Below are 15521 nucleotides of genomic sequence, written 5' to 3'. Positions count from 1 at the left end.
AGCTTTATCCTCTAGACCATAGAGACAGACGCTTTATCCTCTAGACCATGAAGACAGACGCTTTATCCTCTAGACCACAGAGGCAGATGCTTTATCCTCTGGACTATGGAGGCAGACGCTTTATTCTCTAGACAATGGAGGCAGACACTTTGTCCTCTAGACCACAAAGGTAGAAGCTTTATCCTCTAGACCACGGACACAGATGCTTTATCCTCTAGACCACAGAGACAGAAGCTTTATCCTCTAGACCATGGAGGCAGATGCTTTATCCTCTAGACCAGGGAGGCAGACTCTTTACCCTCTAGACCACAGAGGCAGACGCTTTGTCCTCTAGACCAGGGAGGCAGAAGCTTTATCCTCTAGACCATGGAGGCAGAAGCTTTATCCTCTAGACCACGGACACAGATGCTTTATCCTCTAGACAATGAAGACAGAAGCTTTATCCTCTAGACCACGGAGGCAGATGCTTTATCCTCTAGACCACGGAGGCAGACTCTTTACCCTCTAGACCACAGAGGCAGACGCTTTGTCCTCTAGACCAGGGAGGCAGAAGCTTTATCCTCTAGACCATGGAGGCAGAAGCTTTATCCTCTAGACCACAGAGGCAGACGCTTTGTCCTCTAGACCAGGGAGGCAGAAGCTTTATCCTCTAGACCACGGAGGCAGATGCTTTATCCTCTAGACCACAGAGGCAGATGCTTTATCCTCTAGACCAGGGAGGCAGAAGCTTTGTCCTCTAGACCACAGAGGCAGATGCTTTATCCTCTAGACCACAGAGGCAGATGCTTTATCCTCTGGACTATGGAGGCAGACGCTTTATTCTCTAGACAATGGAGGCAGACACTTTGTCCTCTAGACCACAAAGGTAGAAGCTTTATCCTCTAGACCATGGAGACAGACGCTTTATTTTCTAGACCATGGCGACAGACCCTTCATCGTCTGGACCACAGAGGCAGACGCTTTGTCCTCTAGATCACGGAGGCAAACGCTTTATCCTCTAGACCACGGAGACAGTCGATCACCACTGAGATAGGGTTAACAAAAACTACCCAGGAGCCCATAAAACCCACGAAGTACTTGAAAGATTTACAACACCTCTTGCCAGCCCAGAATGCTCAGCACAGATATTGATGTGAAGTGTTTTATAGCACATCATTACTGCTAGCTGCAAAACATCATTTATGGCATAATAACATCCAAACACATTCTATATGATCAGAAATCTCCTTTAGTAACCACGGATACAAGAAACACTTAGTGTCTAACTAGCAGTGGAGATATATTGAGACAGCTTGTATTATTGACATTGTCATTGTCACATTCATCTTAATTTACTGCACTCAGCCTACAAGTACAAGAAGTTGAGAGATGTTGAAATCTTTAAGTGCAAAATCAGCTTTCCTTGTAAAAAATGAAAATAAAATGTTTCCTTTTTTACAAAACAACATTTCTTAGCATCCTGAAAGTGTAAACCTAGTTTTATTCTCCACTAAAAGGTTATCTGATATGTTAACCAAGTGTTTTTTATCGGCATGAGTACTGATGCAATATCATGTCTCAGTGCACAGCTATAGATAAGCTTTTGGTTATTTGGGTATTTTACCCAGGGGTTTGATTTGGTTTGGGTATCCATACTTTTTAGAGGGTATTCAATTGTTTTTTACCCACCTGTTTCTTGACATTTGGGTATTTTAACTTGAAAACCTGTTTTGTAACAATCCCTGTAAATCATTTAAAACTAAATGAATTGGAGCATACCTGTCTGTCTGCTTGCAGCTCCTTCTCCGAGAAGCCATTTTTGTTTGCAAAACATAGTATTGTTGGAAAGGCGCTATTTTTTAAATCACCAATCAACGACTGTTTAAGATACATTGACTAGACACAATGTGCTTTTCAATTGGCATCTATCAGTATTTGAGTTTGTTTGTCTCACAAGCTTTTCTGAATGTAACTGTCATAAGCGAATTCATTTTATCTAACAGTTGTAATTTATGTAAACGTTGTATCTAATAATTGTAATATATGCATTAGTTTTATTTCAATAGCGTATTTATAGTTTTTGTTGCGGGTTTGATTTGGTGTGTCTGTGTATTTCAGTTTCTTTAATGAATATTTTACACAAATATGCAGCTTATATCGAATTCCGTTAGTGTCTTCCTTCACAAAAATGATACTAGATTTTGCAATGGTCAGTGAAATATTTCCTAACCTTATGAAGTGAAATCAGGCAGTTTACATGTATACTTAAGATAATGGCTTTTCACTGTGTACAGTACAGTCATGCCCCGCTAATACACTTCAGATATCCGGAAACCTCGGTTCCCGGACGATTTTCATTCAAAACAAAATAAGTACTATATAAATTTACCCGTATATACGGAAATTCAGTTTCCGGAACCGGATGGTCATTTTCATACACAAAACACTGAAATGCACACAAAATTGTCTCACTTACCCAGACAATACACTTCCGCTGGTGGTAATCCTTTGATTCATGAGAAGTCAATTAACCAAGTGACAGTGAGTATGTCTTGAATAAACATTGAGTGGATGTATCTGTTTCCTCTGTCATCTGTCATGAGTTGCATAATTGAAGGGAAGTAACTCTTCCAGTAAGAAGCTGGTTTCAGTTATACGGAAATTCGTTTATACGGACGAATTGTGAAATGGCGCAAGTGTCCGTATAAACGAGGCACGACTGTACTGGCTTTGCTGATGTTCTGTATATAACTGCCAGCAGAACAAAACATTGCCCCGTTCTCTGCTACATCTCAGAGTGCAAACAGAAGGCAAGGTCACACAGAGTAATATTCAACACAACATACTTGGCCGGACTTTGCTTAATCAAGTTGGCCAGATAGGAAGTCTGAAAGACCCTCAATAAAACCTATCTGGAGTCTATATGACTGATGATACATCTTCCTGATCTGAGTGGTCAAGAGGTCAAGGTCACATCAACAAACCCTCACTACAGCAACAAGAGTGCTCTGAGAGCACAACATCCCCCGCATGAATTCTTTTGAAACTGATAGCAATGGAACATCATCGTCATATGTTTACTAACAGCATACATGCATCCAATGTATTGTTTCCAAAAAAAATTCTGGATTTCATAGAATCTTACAGTTGACAAAAATGAGGATCATAAACCAGGGTAGTAACTCTGTTAAAATAAATCAATTTTATAACGACTGCGATATGTGTATAAATAGCACATGTTGTGTGTAGAGCGGCATGTGTTTTGAGCATCAGGGATATTCCCTGAAAAATGTAGGAGTTGACATCACAAAAACAGTATACCCTCTCTCACAGTTGTGCAAATCAGGCTTCATAAACCAACTCTCTCAACATGAAAAGAAATGAAACGTGACTGTGATATGGATATATTAAACATGTGCACATTTTAACTGTAGGAGGAGTTGATTTCACAAGCTTAGTACCCTCTCTCACAATTAGGCAAATGAAGCTCCGTAAAACAGGGGCAGTAACTCTGTCAAAATTTGTCGAAATGAAAAGGGACTGCGATATGCGAATCATCAACATGTCGACATCTTTTGTAAAGAGTGTCAGGGATATTCTCTGGAAACTGTAGGAGAAGTTGATTTTACAAGCTTAGTACCCTCTCTCACAACTAGGCAAATGAAGCTCCATATAACAGGGGCAGTAACTCTGTCAAAATTAGTCGAAATGAAACGGGACTGCGATATGCGTATCATCAACATGTCGACCTCTTGTGTGTAGAGTGTCAGGGATATCCTCTGGAAACTGTAGGAGGAGTTGATTTCACAAGCTTAGTACCCTCTGTGGGATGGACAGATGGACGGACGGACAGACAGGCAGACGGACAGACGGAAGGACGGACTGCGCTACGACATAATTCCCCTTCGGCCATTCTGGCCCGGCATTAAAAACCTACCTGGAGTCTCTATAGGGCTGACCTCTGCTTTATCTGGGTGTGCAGACCGCAGGTCAGTGTAGCACAGTGTTATTCTGATAGGTACATCGTCTGCTGACTGTAGAGACATGCTCACATAGTCCACCGGGAAACTCGTCTCAATCTCACTTCGGAGAATTTCAGCCAGTTCAGTCTAAAAACAAAATAGCAAAAGGTATTGTTTTCAAATTATTCTCATGGTAAATTGTATATGGTATTTCTTCTCAGGCCTATTCAGTTATGTACATTAAACCGTATCTATTTGGATACAATTGTGATAATGAATGGTTCACAATTACCATCGAGAGAACTAAACCCGCTGTGTATCCAACAACATGATCTCATTATGATCTCATAGAACAAAAGGAATGATATTTCACAACACAATCTCATTAAAATCAGATCTCAGTTCTTGCTAGTCACGTCAGAACGACCTTTCGCAAACTGGGACAGACCAATGAAATGACTGACTAGAAGTTGACGTTATCCAGTGAGATAGCCGCTTTCTCAAGCTTTATGGTGCTTGATTCAAAATGGCGACTTCCATTCAAGACTATGCTTTTAAAAATATCGATTCAAAATTTGAAAATTTAACAAAAGAAAATAGATGTCCGATATTGTATGGCAGAACTTCTCACTGGCTATGGAAAGTCTCCTCTGTTTCAAATATCCATCCTATTGAAGCGAGAGATAGACATACAGCAAATAACTGTCGTTCGGAATATCCCATGTTAACATTTTCAAGGTTCCATGATTAGAAAACATATTCCGACTATCACTTTCCCGATCTGGCAAGCAAAGCTCTGATTGGTTGGATGAAAAGGTCGTTCTAACTGGACCCGTAAGCAAAGATCTGATTTTAATGATCAAGGCCGTAGTTAACTTTTTTTGACAGGGGGGGCAAATATTTATACAAGTATCACTTGTCCACAACTTGTATTTTCATGATTCAAATAAAACTGTTTTGTATAAAAAAATCCAGGGGGGGGCAACTGACCCCCTGCCCCCCGGCTGGCTACGGCACTGATGAGATTGTTTCACAACATAAAATAACTTTTTTTACTAAACTCACCTCCAACATCTTGACTTGGCCGCGCCGGATGACAAATGCCTGCAGATACTCCCTAACTGTGTCCACGAAGACCTTGATCTCCGTCTCCAGATGTACCTCAAGCTGGGACAAGGGTATGAAAGCTGGCAGTGTGTGGTGGGACACTTGGTAGCCATCTTGTTTCTTGCTGCGGATCAGCTCTATGTAGTGTTCATCAACATATTCATGGTTGTAACTGGTGTCAAACCGTAACATAAGCTTGTTCTCAGTCTTTTCTTGAACTGAAACACCTGCAGATATAATATTCACAGCAATGTAATCAAATGATCAATGTAAGTACAACTTGTACAATAGATAGCATATTTGCTAGATGTGTTTTACTTTATAGGGCTGAGGTGAGGTGAAATAGGGATTAACGTCATATTCCAATGTGTTTCTCTTATACAGCGACAGGGATGTGTGAATGGCTGCTTGTACAAGTCAAGAGGCGGTCGGGTAGCCTAGTGGTTAAAGCCTTCGCTTGTCAAGCCGAAGACCAGGGTTCGATTCCCGACATAGGTACAATGTATGAAGCCCATTTCTGGTGTCCCCCACCATGATATTGCTGGAATATTGCTAAAAGCGGTGTAAAACCATACTCACTCACTCACTTGTACAAGTCAAAACTTATTGCTGTTTTATAGTGCTAGCCTACTGAGATACCATGCAACAGATTAACATGAATACCCCACTCAGACACAGTATACTGACTCCGAGCCGACCAGTCCTTGTTTATGCCATAAAAGCAAGGCAGGGTAACAACAAGTACCATCTTTTAACGTCTCTTAACCAGGGTATCGAACCACCTACCTTCCTCTCTATCCACTACACCACTGAGGTGGTCACTTGATATAGGTAGACACTAACCAAAATATGTCATTAAAGTGCTTTTTGTGAAAATATCAGTTGCTAAATAAAATGACAATTATTGCTGCACTATTCATGATTTTGGAGTGAAATACTTCAAGTGTGTGTGTGTGTGTGTGTGTGTGTGTGTGTGAAATACTTCAAGTGTGTGTGTGTGTGTGTGTGTGTGTGAAAGAGAGAGAGAGAGAGAGAGAGAGAGAGAGAGAGAGAGAGAGAGAGAGAGAGAGATTCCTAAGTGCCTATAATATTGGCTGAGCAGGGTTGTGGTCTTAGGCAGGCATGCCAGAAATGAGTTTGCATTCCAAATTCATCCTTATTATGACACCAGGTAAATCAGTGCCATACCGGTGCTAATGGCTTTCACCAAAGTGACATATATCTAACTTCAGGCTTTCTTCCACATGAAGCAGATATGAGGTGCTATGATTGAAATACTGATCAAAACGGTGTTAAACCCAACACACTCGCCATAAGGTTACCAAAAGGCAAATACAACAAAGGGTTTGTGTGAGAAGTGCTGTGCATGACACATGATTTGTATGGAGCAATACATCACTGTGCAGAATACACTACAGGGAAGTTCAACTTGCTGGCACATGGAAATGAAGAGCAGTCATGCTTAGTACTAAAACAAACATTAAAAATCTAAAGAAACACATTGAATGTGGGGATAAGCTATTCCTTTATCATGTTTATTAACATTTTATAACTTTATTTGTACTTGGTTTGTTGCTGGGGATATTGCTGGACATGTTGCTTGGCATATTGCTGGGCATGATGCTGGGAATGTTGCTGGGCATGTTGCTGGGCATGATGCTGGGCATGTTGCTGGGCATGTTGCTTGGCATATTGATGGGTATGTTGCTGGGCATGTTGCTTGGCATATTGCTGGGCTTGTTACTTTGCATATTGCTGGGCATGTTGTTTGGCATGTTGCTGGTATGCTGCTAGGCATATTGCTGGGCAGATGCTGGGCATGTTGCTGGGAATGAAGCTGGACATGTTGCTTGGCATGTTGCTGGGCTTGTTACTTGGCATATTGCTGGGCATGTTGTTTGGCATGTTGCTGGGTATGCTGCTTGGCATATTGCTGGGCAGATGCTGGGCATGTTGCTGGGAATGAAGCTGGACATGTTGCTTGGCATGTTGCTTGGCATATTGCTGGGTATGTTGCTGGGCATGTTGCTGGGTATGTTGCTTGGCATGTTGCTGGGCATATTGCTGGGTATGTTGCTTGGCATGTTGCTGGGCATATTGCTGGGCATGTTGCTGGGCATATTGCTGGGCATGTTGCTGGGTTTGTTGCTGAGCATGTTGCTGGGTATGTTGCTGGGCATGTTGCTGAGCATGTTGCTGGGCATGTTGCTGGGTGTGTTGCTTGGTATGTGGCTGAGCATGTTGCTGAGCATGTTGCTCGGTATCTTGCTGGGCATATTGCTGAGCATGTTGCTGGGCATGTTGCTGGGCATGTTGCTGGGCATATCCCTGGGTATGTTGCTGGGTATGTTGCTGAGCATGTTGCTAGGTATATTGCTGGGCATGTTGCTGGGCATATTGCTGGGCATGTTGCTGGGTTTGTTGCTGAGCATGTTGCTGGGTATGTTGCTGACCATGCATGGACTCACCTGTCAGCCTGTAGAGCTTCTGGATCTCCTGTAGCTGCCGGAGTTTCTTCAGGGCAGACATCAGTTTCTTGCCCTCTTTAGTGGCGGCTTCCAGGTCAGGAGGCTGCAACAACAACAGTGATACCGAGTGTGTGCAACACACCAGCCAACAACAACAACACAACAACACTGAATAGTCAGTGTCCATATTGTAAATGTTACAAGTCCATACAACACTGATCATGAAAATCTTAACAGATTTTAATCTGTGCCAGGTGCTAAAATTCAATGAATGAAGCTATAACTAGTTTGACGTTGGTACATCACTCCACATTCTTCACCTGAGATGTAACCTGTGGCAGCTGGGTGCGGAGTTCGTTCCGACGAGCTTGTAAAGTGAGTATCTTCTGTTGCAGGTGGTGGGACTTCCTGTCCGCCAGTTCAACCTCTTTCTGACTTCGCTCCACCTCCCTTGCATTGGCCTCTAACCTATCTAGGTCAAAAAGGGCACCTGCAAACACAATTGTTTAACAAGATTAAGCATTTATGATGGTGACTATAAGTTGAATCTTAAAATAAACACACTTTCCAATACTGACTATTGTTAAGGTCTTTTGCTCACAGTGTCTGTCCATTCACAGGACCATGGAACTAATATTCTTAGTTACCATGGTTACATGTTCCTGAAGTCCACCTCACCAACCCCACCCTCCATCCTCTATATCTGCAGGGCTCACGTTTCGGTAAACATGCTTAACCCACACAAACCCCTGGATCCATTCCCATGGTTCTCACGATATTTAATCTTCAATAACCAATTCGATTTGCTACGCTACTCAGTTGAACGGACCAATCAGAATGTGTTTTGTCGACCAGTTTCAATATTGAAGCAGCCGGTCCCAATAATTACTCATACAGAGTTTGCGAAACATTAAACATTGAAAAACTGACTGACACGCAAAAGATAGCCCTAAAAAATCTGTTTGATGAAAGGAAGTCTTTGTGTCTGTAATAGGTGTCTAACGTCTCCAAATTTGGTATAATGGAACCAAATCTGTAATAGGCTCCCTCTAATAGGCGCGCAGTGACAGAACAATATGAAAAGATGGCAAATGACTGATGTTTACTGTGGTGCTTTGCGTTGTGTTCTCTTCTCCCTGAGGAGTATGTTTTTGCTTATATCTCCTGCAATGCTCCTGACCAAGTTATCCACTCTACTTATAGACATGGAAAAATAAACATAAAAAGGAATGAAGTCTAACCTGGAGTTTACTACTTCAACAGAAAACAGGGACAAACCTTATTGACCTTAATATACATGATATAGAGAAAAACCTACATACTTTCCCCACTTCCCTGCCTATGTGAAACTGTCATACAACAACTGAACTTTATATTACATCCACCCCTCTAACATACGTAATAAAATATCCTACAACAAACCTATCCAACTCCTATACTATTTCTCCCCATCCATATCTGACACTAATCTAACAATTATCCAAGACAAGAAAATACTAGATGTATGAAAGGGAAAAGGTCTTGCTGCAGGACGTGGGAGCTGACTATACTTTACCAGATATTGGATAAAGGACAACTCACGATTCCCTATGAAGGATAGGCGTATACAGCCGACACAGCGGACCATGTGACCAGGAAAACGAACACAACCAATGACCACGCTCCTTACATCCCGACTCTCTCAATAAGGACAATAAGGACTTCAAAGGTAGGTACTACGTGAGATTCCCAATTCCTCTTAAACTAACCACCTGCTACGTTTCTAAAGAAATAGGGGGCACGGGTGGCCCAGTCGTCTAAAGCGCCGCGATTCGCTGTGCAGAATGGCGTCCCTTGGGCACGCCAGAAACCTATGATTGTGGGTTCGAATCCCGGTTCGCGCCGATTATGTTTCTAAGGTTTGTCAGCACCATACCCGTGCTTGTGGGTTTCACCGAAGTGGTAAACGTCTGAGACCTGCATCACTTCAGGCTTTCCTCCCACATTAAGCTGACACGCCGCGATATAACTGGAATACTGTTAAAAGCTGCGTTAAACCCAACTCACTCACTCACTCACTCTAAAGATATAAATTAACGGCAGAATCCTGAGTCGACCACATGTCCATAAAGTCCCTCAAACATTTCCTTTTTTCCTAATCATGCTCATATCAATGTTTGATTGGTTGGTAAAATGTTAATGAAAACCAAGAGTGGGTAACTTGGGATTGCAAGAACCACGGGTTGGATCCAGGGGTTAGTGTAGGTCTACTGAAACAGAGCCCGGGAGTTAGGGAGGATTCCCCACACTCATATTTGCAATTTCAACCAATAAACAATTGGTTGAAATTGCAAATATGAGTGTGGGGAATCCTCCCTAACTGCTGGGCTCTATCAAACAGATAGACATTACTTAGAAGTTGACGGATGACAAAGTAGACACAATTTAGACACAACTTCTTTAAAAGGTCCTTAAGGTTTGCTTGACAACGGTAGAAGGGTCTATACCGAAACGTCGCCTTTTACAGTATTAAAGAAGTTGTCATCCATAAATTGTGTCTACTTTGTCAATTTCAACCAAATTACAAAATCAAAATAAGGAACTCCTCCTTACCCAATCAGTTTTGAAAAAGGTCACAAGATACAAGACTTCTTCTTTAACTGGCCTTAGTGCTGTCATAGTGTTGTATGAGATGCATTAAAGTGTACTATATAAAAAACGAGCAAACACAGTAAGACATCTACATTACTCTAATATTCCATGATGCACAGATTTATCTAGTCCTGCACCATGACCGTGGAATATATTTATTTTATGAAAAAATAATAATCTAGAAATGCACACAAAAGCAAGTCTAGCCAGCTCAAGCTAGCTCTATTCAAATCAGCATAGGGATTTTTATTTTATTTTTAGAGTCAAGAAGGATATTGTGTAATATAAGATTTCAGAGACTAAATGTTAGTCTAAGATTTATCCAGCATGCACTCATCATCACATGAACCAGAACTGAGAACTGCAACATGAACCGGTTTCGGTTTCGGGTTGAGGAATATGGACTCGTCGGCCGTTTAGGTACCGGTACGATTATGTATTCTGATTTTGGCTTGGCTACAGTTCTGTATACACAAACGTACCGTGGGTACATATCTGTAGGCCTAATACTTGTGCCAACAACGACCCCTTCAACTGTAATAATACCCAGCTGATACCATGCAATGATGTATGTCATAACTAGCGTCTTTGTTCTTCATTGACAGACTACTGTCTCATAATCATCTTTAGTCAAGGGTGGGTAAGAACCACAAATGTTGAATACTATATGACTGATGATATATTCTCTGCTCATTTGTACGCATAACTGTAGTGTTTTGTGTTTGTTGGGAATGTGTGCAACTCTGTAAAGTGTCACTGGGCGATATCGGCGTCGGTGTACAATCATCGTCCGGGGACACACACAAGCAAATGAACTAATAATAATTACCAGACATCTTTCATGAACTGTGATATCCTTGTTTCAAAACGACGCGCCAGAAATGTACTGAGAAATCGCCTTTGTAAACAAAGGGAGCTCACTCTAATCTGCTTAATGCATTGGAAAAGTGAGACGGAATCGTAAAATATTCACGAGAACAGAGTTCAAACCTGAAATCTGTCTTTTCAAAATACATTGATTTTCATACTTTTATGTCTCATTTTTTCCAAGTCATATTAACATATAACCAAGTGGTTACATATTAACCAAGTGGTTACATAATAACCATGGTTACATATCACCAAGTGGTTACATAATAAACATGGTTACATTTCAACCAAGTCATCGAGTTATTGAGTCCATATGGAACTAATTAAACCAAGGTTGTTTTGAGCTCTTGGATTTCGGATATCTGAAAAAAAAACCTGCTTTATGTGTATATGGTAAAAAAATAAATGCTTGATTTTCGTTCATGCTTGCATAGATTTTCAGTGCAGCGTTCGCCATTCTGGCGTTTATTCAAGTATTTCGTGGTGACATATAAGCTTCCACTAAGCGGAAGAAGAAAAAAGAGGTACTTTTCGGAAATTATTTTACCACTTAAAAACCATTTAAGAGAAAGGGAACCCCCGATAGATGGGTTTAACGGATTGCCCAGTTGTCTAAGGCGCCGCAATTCGCTGTGCAGATTTGCGTCCGTTGGGCACGCCAGAAACATGTATGTATGTATGTATGTATGTATGTATGTATGTATGTATGTATGTATGTATGTATGTATGTATGTATGTATGTATGTATGTATGTATGTATGTATGATCGTGGGTTCGCATCCCGATTAGCTTCCCAGGTTTGCGTCCGTTGGGCACGCCAGAAACATGTATGTATGTATGTATGTATGTATGTATGTATGTGTGTGTGTGTGTGTGTGTGTGTGTGTATGTATGTATGTATGTATGTATGTATGTATGTATGTATGTATGTATGTATGTATGTATGTATGTATGTATGTATGTATGTATGTATGTATGTATGTATGTATGTATGTATGTATGTATGTATGTATGTATGATCGTGGGTTCGCATCCCGATTAGCTTCCCAGGTTTGCGTCCGTTGGGCACGCCAGAAACATGTATGTATGTATGTATGTATGTATGTATGTATGTATGTATGTATGTATGTATGTATGTATGTATGTATGTATGTATGTATGTATGTATGTATGTATGTATGTATGTATGTATGTATGTATGTATGTATGTATGTATGTATGTATGTATGTATGTATGTATGTATGTATGTATGTATGTATGTATGTATGTATGTATGTATGTATGTATGTATGTATGTATGTATGTATGTATGTATGTATGTATGTATGTATGTATGTATGTATGTATGTATGTATGTATGTATGTATGTATGTATGTATGTATGTATGTATGTATGTATGTATGTATGTATGTATGTATGTATGTATGTATGTATGTATGTATGTATGTATGTATGTATGTATGTATGTATGTATGTATGTATGTATGTATGTATGTATGTATGTATGTATGTATGTATGTATGTATGTATGTATGTATGTATGTATGTATGTATGTATGTATGTATGTATGTATGTATGTATGTATGTATGTATGTATGTATGTATGTATGTATGTATGTATGTATGTATGTATGTATGTATGTATGTATGTATGTATGTATGTATGTATGTATGTATGTATGTATGTATGTATGTATGTATGTATGTATGTATGTATGTATGTATGTATGTATGTATGTATGTATGATCGTGGGTTCGCATCCCGATTAGCTTCCCAGGTTTGTCAGCACCATACCCGTGCTCGTGGGTTTCACCAAAGTGGTAAACATCTGATACATGCATCCCTTCTGGCTTTCCCTTCACATTAAGCTGACAAGCCGTGATTGCAATACACGAGAGTAAAAAAAAGAATATTTGTTTAAAGGATTTTGAAATATCCAAGGTACTTTCAAAAGATGTTTGTTGTTTAACGCCGCACTCAGCAGTATTCCAGTTACATGACATCGGCCTATAAATAATCGAGTCTGGACCAGACAATCCAGTGTGCAACATGAGCGCCGTTAGGCTCCATCGGGGTACGACCCCCTGCAATCAACCCAGCCTGACCACGAAATTAATTCTTGATTGAATTATTTAAAGTACAATCGCCATGACACAGCAGGGTGACCACTCACCCACACACAATAACTTAGCGCATATAATTTTTAGGAATTCCTTACACACACACACACACACACACACACACACACACACACACACACACACACACACACACACACATATATACTGATAATAACGATGATGATGATGATGATAAAAATAATAATAATAATGAGGAGGAGGAGGAGGATAATGATGATGATGATGATGATGATGATGATGATGATGATGAAAAATGAATATTTGTAATGTAGACCATCCGTTAATGTATCCAAAAGGCAAACACCATTATTATCGGGTCCATGTAATCCTTCGACGTAACTTCGCCCGATTTGTTGCCGGCACGCTGTGCACAGGATCAGGTGCCATATCGATAGACGACAACGTTATATGTGACATAAATAATTATTGTTATTGCGCGCACGTGTTCAATAAAATACTGTGAGTATTAGAACCACGTAAACTGGTTCCATTGTTGGTTCGCGCAGCAAGCTTAGCACCTTCAGCCATTTACTCACTTGTGTAGAAAAGAGCCCAGTCATAGAAAGTCATCGAACATACAACACGAGGTTGTAAAATCCATGACCTCATTACGGGTGTAATGTAAACTAAGTCAATATTAAAACAAACATAAGATAGTCCCATTGCAATACCACCACCACACCCCCCCCCCAACCCCCCACACCCCCCACCCCCACACCCCACCCCCACCCCCCCACCCCATGTCGACTATCGCTGCTGTCTCACAAACATTTGAACATGTATTGGCGACCAGGTCACCCCATATGTGGGTGTGACTGAAAGTATTTATTTATATGACTAGAGCCCTTTTAGAAGAAGGCAACGCTAGGTACTAAGTCAACACGTTAGAGACTGGAGGACACGACATCACGCTCCCTGTTGACACAGCGGAAGGCAGCTAATTGGCGTTCACTGACGTTGTCATAATATTGGGAAGTACTGCTTCATCTACTATCAGAGTATTTCAATACTATTCATCAGCCAGTGAGGTGCGTATTTGTTTCTGTATGTGGATTTTTAGCTTAATGGTAAAGAACTTGATGATAATTAGCTTGTCTTAGTGGTTGATAACTAATACAGTAAAGATAATGTCAAAATGTATGTTTTTATGTTAAATCTTGGGTAAGTATGTTTATAGGACAATAAGACATCGAGAGATATTATTTCTATCAAATACTCGTAAACAGGCCTAACTGGTGTTCTGTTTTGGACAATTGAGAGATATTATTTCTTTCAAATACTCGTAAACAGACCTAATCGCTGTACTGTATTGGACAATTTTGCAGTGAAGCTTGATTATGAAATGTAAAATCGTGAATGTAGAAGCTTAACTGGGGTTTAAACAGACCTGTGCTAAAACCACGCCCTTCCAAATGACTCACAAGCAATCGTTCTCGCTCCACCTACCCCTTTACACAGCTGCAGGAAAATTGGAGAACGTATTTTAATTTCCTATCTCTTACTCCTCCATTATCAATGACCAAGATAACCAACAATTGTCAATTCCGACTGAGCATGGATAGTAAGTGTTGAATAAAATCAGGCGCAACCTAATATAAACTAAGCGGCAAAAGAAAGTATAGGTTGGCAATTTGTAATTTTCCTAAAAACAGCGATAACTAGTGGAAAGTGGGTTTTTGGGTATATGACTGCCCAGGAACAGGTACCAAAAAACACCTCACCCGAAGGCGCCACCTTTGACGGCGCTCGTGCGGTAACAAAAAAAAGGTGAAACAGGTTTCCCGCCTATGGTATAAACTGCACGTGCAAGTTAGCTGTATAAATGCATTCGCCTGCAGGGTATAACCACACGTGATGAAAGCACACAAAAGAAATTCCACGACTGTGACAGGAGCAGAGAGAGAGCCATCGGTATGGCCAAAATGGGGGCAACACAGGTCCAAATTGGCAGAAGGTTTGGTTGTACACCATTGACAGTAGCCAGGCTGATTCAACGGTATAGGTAGACAGGGAGGACACAGAACAGGCCTAGAACTGAACGACCCTAAGTGACAACATCACTGGAGGACGGTCAGATACGGCTCATTCACCTGCGAAACAGATTCGTAACGGCGACGGCGACGACGGCAGCAACAGCGTTGGGACATCCCATTAGCCAACGTACTGTACTACGACGACTTCGTGCTGCTGGAATCCGAGCGTATCGTCCTTTCCGAGGAATGGTACTGACTGCTCAACATCGACGCCTGAGACTGCGATAGGCGAGGCAGGTTCGACGCTGGCAAGTGAGAAACAGGCGTCGAGTGCTGTTTACTGATGAAAGTCGGTTTAACTTGTTTCGAAATCACGGCAGAGAACG

At 41.0% G+C, this 15521-nt stretch overlaps 1 protein-coding gene across 1 annotated transcript; it reads right to left on the bottom strand.

The window, feature by feature from the left end:
• Nucleotides 1-968: 968 nt before the first annotated feature.
• LOC124147255 (centromere protein O-like) lies at nucleotides 969-11058 on the bottom strand. The gene is made up of 6 exons (XM_048401371.1): nucleotides 10977-11058; nucleotides 7837-8006; nucleotides 7517-7619; nucleotides 5007-5275; nucleotides 3917-4088; nucleotides 969-1024 (listed from the first exon to the last, which is right to left on the bottom strand). The coding sequence occupies exons 1-6, from the start codon at nucleotides 10981-10983 to the stop codon at nucleotides 969-971; spliced, it is 777 nt and encodes a 258-aa protein (XP_048257328.1). The 5' UTR covers nucleotides 10984-11058.
• Between the last annotated feature and the right edge of the window lie 4463 nt (nucleotides 11059-15521).

The sequence above is a fragment of the Haliotis rufescens genome, unplaced genomic scaffold, assembly GCF_023055435.1.
Source record: "Haliotis rufescens isolate VD_foot unplaced genomic scaffold, xgHalRufe1.0.p SCAF_216, whole genome shotgun sequence".
Lineage (NCBI taxonomy): Eukaryota > Metazoa > Mollusca > Gastropoda > Lepetellida > Haliotidae > Haliotis > Haliotis rufescens.
This window is presented reverse-complemented; position numbering and strand designations above follow the sequence as displayed.